The sequence below is a fragment of the Myripristis murdjan genome, chromosome 3 (genome assembly GCF_902150065.1).
Source record: "Myripristis murdjan chromosome 3, fMyrMur1.1, whole genome shotgun sequence".
In the NCBI taxonomy this organism is placed as follows: Eukaryota; Metazoa; Chordata; class Actinopteri; order Holocentriformes; family Holocentridae; genus Myripristis; species Myripristis murdjan.
In genome coordinates this window covers 11066625-11077478 of record NC_043982.1, presented here as the reverse complement: position 1 = coordinate 11077478, position 10854 = coordinate 11066625, and the positions used below count along the sequence as shown (strand labels likewise).

Genomic DNA, 10854 nt, shown 5'->3' with positions numbered 1-10854 from the left:
TGAAGACAGGTCATTTTATTGAAAGGACACTGTACCTGATGTGAGCTGAAGAGATGTGTTTATGACCAGTGTAATGGGAGAACAACATTTGGTCTATGTCTTGATATGAATGGGTTAGCAAGCAGAACCCACCCTACTGAGGCGATTCCTGAAAATCAGAGGAATGCCAAGGCTATCAACATTCAACAGATTCAAAGCATCTTTGGTTCAGTTCTCAGTTATAAAAACATACATCATATATTTACAAAGCATTTACAGCAACCACCAGTGCAATTCCAGAGTCCTTAAGAAAGCAATAATGAAAAAAAAATCATCTCCACACTTCATTGTGCTTGAATGCAGCAGGAACTGTTGCTCCATGACTTATTAAAGTGCTTACTTGCTCAGTAGTTTTAAGTGCATAGGAAAGGCTGATTTACAAAGGTATACATTCTACAAACAGGTGTGCTTCGGAGTCGTCTTGATGCTCAGACGACGTGGTGCACCTCTTAAATCAGCAGGATTACAAATGAAGCTCTTTCAACAATTAAAATTTGACTACTGAATGCCTACCATTAGGTCATTAAGAGGGCAACTGAATGAGTATATGTATATATAAATATTTCTTATCAGAGGAACAATGCACATAAACTATCCAGTGCTTTCTTCTGGAAAGCTGATCTTTTCTGAAATAACAGTCTTACAGTAAAAGGCACAGTCAGCAATATTTTCCATTAATAAGAGATGCTTCACATGCTGTTAAAATGCATGTTTGGAGGTGAAATCTAAAGGAGTTGATGAATAACAGTTTGGATAAGATTTATTGACACTACCTTTTAAAATTTAAAGCAAAACTGCATGATTTGGTTGTCTGATAACAGCCACACAAACATGGGATTTGGGCATAATCAGTGATAAATGAATGGGAGATTTAGTTATAATTTTGACACACTGTAGGCTATATTTGTTGAAATCAACTTAAAACATTTCCTGTATGAGACCAGGATCTCAAAAAATCATGTAAATCAATGGGCTGGATCAGCTTATTGTTGGAGGGGCAGGAGGATAATTATTGGTACCCTCCTATTTAAAAATAAATCTAATAAAATAACCAAACTTGGGGCATATTCACAATTTGTCAACAATGACGAGAGAAACTCAAATAAATAATTACCAAAAAAAAAAAATGGGCAAGCTGCATTTGCTGTTGCTGAGAAGTTCCAAAATGCAAACAGGGCAGGCACGTTGTTGCTTCCTGAGGCTGATTATTTAAGTAAGCTCAATCAGCTTCTGTTATAATACTGGTGGTGTCCGCTTCATCAAAGTTCCTCTTATAGCGGACAGTGGATGAGAAGTAGGCTCTCTTCTTCTTGTAGATGATGAAGCCGATGGCTGACAGAAGAGCGATGACGACCACCAGGAAGAAACCCAGAGCCACCGGAGAGCCTCCAGACCCTGAGAAGCAGAGGATGCAGGTCAGCCAGGGATGAGAGGAAATCTGTCGATCAGGTGTTTTCAGTGTAGCTTTTTTTTATATTATTGAGCAATGAGATGTGCCGTTAAGATCAAAACAAGCTTTAAAGGAATACTCCAATGTTTTGGGCAAAATGCCCTTTTTGCAGCTTACCCAGACTGAGACAAGATATTTGATACCTTTTTCACCTCTGTACATCCACTGGTTTGGTTCTTGTAAGTGGTATTTCATGTTAGCTTAGCATAGAGACTTGAAGTCTATGGGAGTCAACCTTCAAGCAACTCTGACACGTCTTATTTATACAGTGTACCACATGTATTTGAAATACACATGATAAACTGTGTACACATGATACTGCACCAAGTTGAAAATGGTATCGAACATCTCGTCTTAATCTGGGTAAATCGCAAAAAGGGTATTTTGTCCAAAACATATGAGTATTCTTTTAATTTCAGTAACCTCTTTGATATCCAAGTCCAGGTCACTTAGTGGTCATGTTATGCTAAGGCACTCTAATCAGCCTCTCAAACAAAACTTGACACAGCTTCTATCTTGAATGAATACCATCTGCACGTTGTCTGTGTCTATGACAAACATTTAAAATCTCATTTATCCCAGCTGCAAAACAGCCTCGTTGTCAAATATAATTTATGATCTCATGTCTTCTATGGCTGATGGCTGGTGGTTGGAGGTTATGATGATGCTGCATGTGCACTGTAATTTACTGGCCCTCTGATGTCATGTCATGGTGGATGGTTTAGGATTATGGGTTGCCAGAACACACCACATGTGAACAGATGTAATTTTGTGTACAGACTGTACAATATTTTGGTCAATGAAAAGCCAGACAACTTATTTGATTTCTGTATTGTATTCATACAGACAGAAGCCTGTGTATAATCTGATACAAAGAATCATAAAAAATTATGTGTCTGTAAGTCAGTTACGGATAATATTTCCATAAGGTAATATATGGAAATTAAATAAGCTTTCTGGCTCTTCATTGGTCAGTACCATGTGTACATGAAATTACATGCATTATATTTTTAGTATTATGGCCACCTGTAGTAGAGTATAATACTGGTATTTATACTATGGACGATGTGCTCTAGCTGCTTGTACAACTGTAGAGGACCCTGTTATATCCTATTGCCTATTGTATTAAAAATTGTTTATACTCTTCCATTTACTATATGCAGAGCATTACGTATTTTTTATTTTTTTTAAATCTTTTAAGCCTAAAAAGACACATTTAACCTCACTGTCCCTATTGCCTGCTCTGGTGGTTCCTTAAGTGAGGTCTGGAGACCCCTAAGTGTCTTTGACAGGGTTCCAGGGTCTCCAGCAATTTCATTATTTCTTTCATTCTTTCGCACAGCAGCAGTGTAAAACAAATAAAATCATCACAGGTTTCCTTTTCCTTTTACTGCCGTTATTCTTTTCCAAGTCATATCTAACAACCAAAATGGGTTGGTTGGATGGGTTTTGTGAGACAAAATCACAGTCATATTGAATCGGGGTCTGCTCAACCATTACTCTAGTACCTTGACTCTTAAGGTCAAGGTACTATTTAATTTTAACCAATCCCTATGAGCAAAAAAATATGAATTTGCTAAGTGCTCAATATAAAATGAGTTATGAAATCCAAAGGATGCCATTAGCAATTTGAATATTGAACATTAATTATCAGTCCAGTGTAGTTACGGTATGCACAATCAAAAGGTGGGGATGCGCAGTATTTACTCACTTGCTGCGACTTTGCAGACAACACGGCTGTGGTTATCCTTGCAGCTGACGTGATTCCAGACGCCTTTGTCTGCCGACACCATGACAGCGCAGGGAGCTTCTGAGCTCACCTTAGAAACAGCCTCCCCATTCTTCCAGTTAGAGAAGGCCAGAGCTGAACCATCCAACCAGGCCACAGGCTTGCCTGGTTCAAGACAAGGAGGTGGTGATGAAAGGTGAAGAGAGACGAAGAGAAACAAAAAAAGACAAACAGGCTATCATTGCTCACAATAGAAACCTCACATGGTGTGTGCTTGCATGTGTACACAGTTGTCAATTGTCCAGAGTAAATATCAGATTCAAATGAGAAGGTTAACACGACCACAGGATTATACATTAACGGCAATAAACAAAGTGAACAGTCCAGTCATGGGATACAAGTAAATGATGAAAATTGTGTTATCTTACTCAACAGGAGTTAGTGTCTTCAGTCATGGGTTATGTGATTAAATTAAGAGAGGAATGCACCCATGGTCTAATTTCTGCTACAGGCTGAAGGGCTGCCGTAATTACTTATTAGGTGTTTGCATGCATTTGTTTATTTTATTATTATTCATGACACTACTTTGCCTACTGTCTAGCTTGTATTTCAAATTATGGAGCTTACCTTGAGTATCAAGGTCCATACCCAGCCATACTCGACTGGTGATAAGAGGGTTATCGGACATGTACTTTGTAACAAACTCATTTTCCTCTTTGGTGTTTATAGTCAGCAGGTGAGCATCTGTCAGAAAACAAAGGCACCAACCTTAGAAGCCATGTTGTTTCTACAATGGACTACAAATCCACACAAATACTAATTATGGCCCTTCAGAATTCAATTTCTGGAATTCCTACTGTGAACACAACAATAGTGGTCTAAATATAAATAGTGCAATCAGGCAGACTCACCCAGATTCTGACAGATGTTCTTGGCCTTCTCCATGTTGTAGACGCTGTAGTTGAAGAAGCTCATGTCGAAGGCATAGCAGTGGTCCTGGTATTGCACCCAGCTGGCTGCACCACTGCTCTGGGGACAGTTTTTGGTCACTGGAGCTGCCTGCAGTTTGGCCCCTGATTCATAACAACACAGACACAGGTAGAAGACAGTTGAACTTCAACAGAAATAGGTGGAAGGGCAGATACACGACTATTATGACCACTGAAATGCCTGAAGGATTCAGTGGTAGGTGGGTCAACATAATTCAGTGTTTTTCGGATTTTCTATCATTTTCATATCCTGCATGTTGCAAGAGGGACAATGCCAGTATCTTACTCTGGGACAAGGTGGTTTTAGTGGTGTTGTAGCAGATGGCGCCTTCTACCAAGGTGTGGCAGTCGGCCCTCACCCAGCTTCCAGTGTGGGTAATAAATACACAGCCAGTCTGCTGATCCACTGAGCTGGACCCCTCCTGCGAGATGGCACTGTACTCATATCCAGTCCCATCAGACCACTCATAGGCTGAGCTGCTAGCCTGCATGGAGGAAGACAGTCATGTTAGCCCATCTGGTGAACAGGGAAATAGACGAGACATACAAGGTGCTGTGGTGTGTCTTCCACCACAACACTGCATTACAGCCCGGCGGATATACTGGCTGGCTGATGCTGGCTCATCAAGTTCTAGTTTTGGTTTATTTAAAGCCCTTAATCACAGTTACGGTTGAAAAGCTCTTTACAGACCCACAATTCAATAAAACTGACCTGAGCCTTCAAAGCAGACAAGAAACCTTGATTCTACAACTGTTGAACTCAACATTTAGACTTATTTTTTTTGTCAGTATATGTCGATTTCCACCAGTGTTGCCAAATTCCCGGAATTTTCAGAGTCGGAAAATTTCCATGGGCATTTTTGGAAATTAACAGGGATAAATGGGAATAAACGGGAATTTTCAGGGAATTTTCGGGAATTTATATTCACTGCATTCACCTGGTCATACACATGTATACATAATAAACATTTTGGTTTGTTATAAGCAGATATGCATGCAAACATGTTACATTATAATGAATTTCCAGGGAATTTTCGGGAATTTTCATAACTGGTAATGAGTCTTTTACATCGCTGTGGAGGAATTTTGCCCCACTTCTCTTTACAGAAATGTTTTAATTCAGCCAAATTGGAGGGTTTTCAAGCATGAAAGGCCTGTTTAAGGTCATGCCACAGTATCTCAATTGGATTTAATTCTGGACTTTGACTAGGCCACTCCAAAACCTTCTTTTTTTTTTTTTTTTTTTTAAGCCATTCAGAGGTGGACTTGCTGGTGCGTTTTACCCCAGGTGCGCTTGAGTTTGAGGTCATGAACTGATGGCCGGACATTGTCCTTCAGGATTTTCTGGTAGAGAGCAGAATTCATGGTTCCATCAATTATGGCAAGTTTTCCAGGTCCTGAAGCAGCAAAGCAGCCCCAGACCATCACACCACCACCATGTTTGACTGGTGGTATGATGTTATTTTCATGAAATGCTGTGTTAGTTTTATGCCAGATGTAACGGGATGCACACCTTCCAAAAAGTTCAACCTTTGTCTTGTGAGTCCACAGAATATTTTCCCAAAAGTCTTGGGGATCATCAAGATGTTTTTTTTGGCAAATGTGAGTTCAAGGTTCAAGTTTTCACCATTTGTGGATAATGGCTCTCACTGTGGTTCACTGGAGTCAAAAAGCCTTAGAAATGGCTTTGTAACCCTTTCCAGACTGATAGATGTCAATAACTTTGTTTCTCATCTGTTCTTGAATTTCTTAAGACCGCAGCATGATGTGTTGCTTTATCCTACTTCCCTTTGTCAGACAGATTGTATTTAAATGATTTCTTGATTAAACAGGTCCGGGTGTGGCTTGTGAAATTGAACTCAGCTTTCCAAAAAAAGTGGTCAATTACAGTTAAGTCATGATTTAACAAGGGGGGGCAATTACTTTTTCACATAGGGCCAGGTAGGTTTTGATAGCCTTTTTACCATAATAAACGAAATCATCATTTAAAAACTGTATTTTATAGTTACTCGGGTTATCTTTGTCTAATATCAAAATTTGTTTGATGATCTGAAACATTTAAGTGTGACAAATATGCAAAAAAATAAGAAATCAGGAACGGGGCAAATACTTTTTCACAGCACTGTATGTCCCCCTCAGCAACTAAAAAAAGTGGTGATATTGATGCTGACATTCATTTTACTGATTATTGTTTATTTTTTTCCCATTCACCTTAAGTTAACAACAACAAAAATGAAAATTTCCAAATTTCCCAAGCTTAAATTTCCATGGAAACTTTTTAAACACCTCATTCAAATGGATAACAAGAAAAAAAAAACAAAAAAAAAAACGAAAATTCCCAAAATTCCCGAGCCGAATATTCCTGGGAATTTTTGGAAAAATTGGAAAAAGAGTGAAAGCAAAAATCTCCTGAAAATTTCCAATATTCCAGAGTGAAAATTCCCACGGGAATCTTTGGAAACTTTCCGGGAAATTTACCGGAAACTTTCCACCCCTTTGCAACACTAATTTCCACTATAACTGAATCAGTCTACACCGCTAGGTCGTGGTGAATATTTGCAACAAACAGGATACAGTATGTTTCCCGTGGTGTTAATGCAAATATCAAAAGTCTTACAGCAGCAATACCACAAATCCTATCCCAATTCCTGCTGGTAGGATTGTTTTCAAAATTTATTTAAATTCTGGCAGATTACAGTGGGAACTGGTGGTATCAGGGCTGTTCCCATGCAGCACTTGACATCATTTGAAAACTGTGTAATCATTAGTTTTGCCAGCAGACTCCATTGTTTACAATACTTTGTTGAGCATGAGAGTTGGGAGAGTAGCCTGTTACAGCAGAGCAGATGGTGGTGCAGATTGTGTTAAGAAGTTAATACGTTTTTTGTTCAAATGTATGAAGGCTCCACCACATATCTGTTTTACAACTATTTGACTGCCAAAGCTGATTATTCCTTGGCAGAAACATGTGTTTTTGTGTATATGGAAATTAATGGAAATGGATTGAATAAAACATCTGACATTACATCGTTATCCTAAGTTTTTTACATCTCAAATACTGATACTGATTATCGGCCCCAAAAATCCACTACTGGTCGCCTCTACTGTGTAACACCAATGTAAATGGAAACTGAATGAAACATATGACATTACATGTTAACAGAAATGTGATCTGAATGGTATGCCTGTACAGGATCCAATATGTCATACTTAATCAAGTGAATGTAACTGAATCAATTATAAATCAATTAAAGCATTCTGTATAAGAACATTTAAAGCGCAGGTTCTGGTTGAACAGGGGTTCTTACGTCCTGGTTGGATAGGCCGATCCAGAGTGGGAAGCCATCTGTCCTGGCGATGTGCCCCAAATGTGCATCATGCTGGATGTCGTGGACACTTGCCAGGTGCCCTCCACGCCGACCGCACTCCTCCAGGGCCTGGAACCAACTCAGTTTTCTTTTAACAACTTGGTAAGTTAGGCTGCCATAGTTTTGGAAATCCTTCAATGTCTGGGAGTACTGCTCTTTTGACTCTTCAGAGGGGAGGATCAGAGCAAACAAATATGTAAAGGTAAAAAGATGTTAAGTTGATGCTGAAGATGTTGAAAGATGAAATGTTTGCAAAAAAGATAAACTGTGAGGATAAGGAAGACCAATTAACAGAAAAGTGGAGTCCACTGACCATTGTCCAGTTTGCAGGCCACAATGCTTCTCTGTTTGAAGTCCGCAAAATACGGCCTGTATGTGATGAGCTCCCATACACCATCAGGGTTCAGACCCGCCATGAAGTCTCCTTCAATGTCTGGTCTGCCATTTCTCCAGTTGGAGTATTGGACATTTGTATCATCATACCACTTCATCTGGTTATCTACAGCAGAACACAACGACCAAAAGACACAGACAATCCCATCAAACCTTACAGAACTCATTTCAAAAGAGATCACCTGAATTCAAACTTTTAAGCTACATAGCTACACTCATCCACTTGGTATGCTGGCAGAAGTTAGGTGAAAGGTGTTTGAACTGCAGTACAGAGAAATCATGACGTGATGTCAGTAAAGTGCACATAGCACGCCCAATTTTACCAGCCGGGGTGGTCCGTGATGCTTTACACCAGAAGGAGGTGAGAAGAACAACTAACGCTGGTCAGCTGGATGAAGTGCTAACTTGCTGCTGTTCAGGAAAATATTTATATATTCAGTTCTGAGTTTCATTTAATGACATGCTGTGGGAGAGGCAGGGTGTGTTTCTTACACATAGACTTCATCTGGAAAATTGGGTGAATCTACAACCTCTGAATTAGTGGGCATGGGACACTTACTACATACTAGATAGAAAAAAACTTGCCTGGTGCAGCTTTAACTGCACTGAAGAACAGGAAGAGATTGGGAAAGCGAATGTGTCCACTGAAAAATACTGCAGTGTAATTTATTCATTCAACCGGATTCATGAGAGCTTTTTCAGTGAATGTTTGTACTAGAAATATCGTAGATGCCTGTTATTTATTTGATGTTTGGATGTTTGAACTGAGACTCCCAGCCAGCCTGTGACATGGAAATACGTTTTGAAAACTTATTATCCTCAGTGATTTAAATTAATTACTGTTGACCGTGCATTACTTATGATTATCAAATAAAAATAAACAAGGGCATCGCATATAGTGACCACAGATACACATCTACTGGACAGCTTTTTAGTACAAATACCGACCATTGTCATCTTTGAAGAGAGCCAGCCATACAAACTGGACCAGGTTTCTGAAGGGGATGAGGTTCTGCTTGACAAACTCATTCTCCTCTGCATTCCGGATGGTTAGGATTTCTGCTTTTTCATCTGAAACATAAATGCAACGCTCAGCAGCCTCAACATTTTCAAAATCTTGTCTCCTATACATCTCCGTTAAAAATCTCATTAGCTAGTAGTGATAAAATCATTACCTAGATCCTTGCAGGTGTCACGAATCAGCCCTCTGTTAAACTGGTCCCATCTGGAGGAAACCAGCTGGAAGGAGTAACAGTTGTTCTTGAAGGGGAACCAGGTTGGACCGTTGATTTTGTGGGGACACTTCACTATAGCATCTTCTGGTGTAGTGATGGTCTCCTCTATTATAAATAAGATGAACATTTTATTTTTTGTTTGGAGTGCAAGATTTTAACAAAAACTACCAAATCTACCGAAGAGTCTGATGAAAATAAGCAGAAAAAAGTCAGGTTAGAGCATAGGGCCATCCTAATATATGGGAATGTATCTCTCTTAAGACACTACAGCAAGATTGGACAATCACAACCACTAATCACTGGATTAACAAAAAGAACAATCCACATTTATGGAGCATGGCAAAGATACAAAATGCTTTAAAAATAATAAAAATGAACAAAAGATAAACATGTAGCTCCACGGCCTTGTTTGTCTTATCCCAGATAGATCCAAATTAGTTAGTATGAACTAAGAAGTGAAAGAAATTACCAAGTACCAAGCAGTCAATGAAAATTTGTGTGTACCGGCATTTCGACGAGGGTTTAACAGTAATAGGAATTCATATTTTGTTTCCCCCATAAGAAAGTTTGTAGCTCTATATCTACTTGTTGACAGAGACAATGGCCAGGATTGTATAGTATTTCAAGCTTGTGATGTAAACACCGAGCTGAACTAGTATAATCCTAATAAGAATTAATTAATATATAAAATGCTCTGATTTCCCCTATCCAGAATACTTGTTCTAAACTCCTGCACTATCACTCACTGTGTGGTTCGTGGCAGATAGCGCCTCCTAGCTCCTCCTCACACTCAGTAGCCTTCCAGAAGCCATCAGTGTCCAAGTAGACACACGAGCCACTAGTGCCCTCGGAGGACCAGCGGCTGAATACGATGTGACTGTTGTCGGACCAGTGGTAGTGTATCCCTTCCTGAATACAAAACAAACAAACAAACAAACAAACAAACAAAAAAACACACAAATAAGCCAGCATAAATTAAAGAATGTCTGATTCTTTAAAAAAAAAAAAAAAAAAAAAAAAACCTTTGTTTGGTAGACTTACATCTGTACTAAAGAGGCCGATCCACATGGGTGTGCGTGCACGGCTTACGTGCACAGTGAGGACGGACTGCAGGAAAGTATCGCTCACACTTGCCAGATCCATGTTGTTGTCCTTGCACTGTTTCAAGGCCTCGGGCCAGGTAAGATTGCCCTGAAGCAGCAGGATGGAGTGGTTATTGATGTGGAGCAGCTCTGAGGGAAACTTGGGCTCCTCTGGTTTGTCTGACAACAGAGAGAAGCAAATATTCATATTGATTAAGAGCTCACAAGATGAAATTACCTAACCACTGCAACTTTCAAGTTTCACATTTATAAAACAATGGATGGATGGGAGTGAACTGGGGCAAGTTAGCCTTTACTTCTAAGCCACCAAAGCATTAATAACTTATGCACACACATAAGCAACAAATATTTGTGATAGACAGATGATTGTGATTGTTGATGCCCATCTCAATAAATCACATTTTTCAACTTTAGGTAATCAGAGTGTGAAAATACAAATACAGCGTACATATAGAATAAAAACACAACTACTCAAGGATAAAGATTTACCCAGAGAATGTCACATAAAACTATTATGTGACATTCACATCTTAACATCTTAACAGTTC

General features: G+C 39.3%; 1 protein-coding gene across 1 annotated transcript in view; it reads right to left on the bottom strand.

Annotated features, from left to right (window-relative positions):
- Positions 1-10854, bottom strand: part of ly75 (lymphocyte antigen 75) — a 33142-nt gene continuing 22288 nt past the window's right edge. The window contains exons 25-35 of the mRNA XM_030048365.1: positions 10245-10465; positions 9950-10112; positions 9144-9308; positions 8917-9039; positions 7889-8074; positions 7516-7739; positions 4494-4692; positions 4130-4291; positions 3846-3962; positions 3201-3383; positions 1-1434 (exon numbers count right to left, since the gene is read on the bottom strand). Of these exons, the coding sequence (XP_029904225.1) occupies positions 1259-1434; positions 3201-3383; positions 3846-3962; positions 4130-4291; positions 4494-4692; positions 7516-7739; positions 7889-8074; positions 8917-9039; positions 9144-9308; positions 9950-10112; positions 10245-10465 (1919 nt within the window). The 3' untranslated portion in view covers positions 1-1258. The remainder of the gene's footprint in view (positions 1435-3200; positions 3384-3845; positions 3963-4129; positions 4292-4493; positions 4693-7515; positions 7740-7888; positions 8075-8916; positions 9040-9143; positions 9309-9949; positions 10113-10244; positions 10466-10854) is intronic.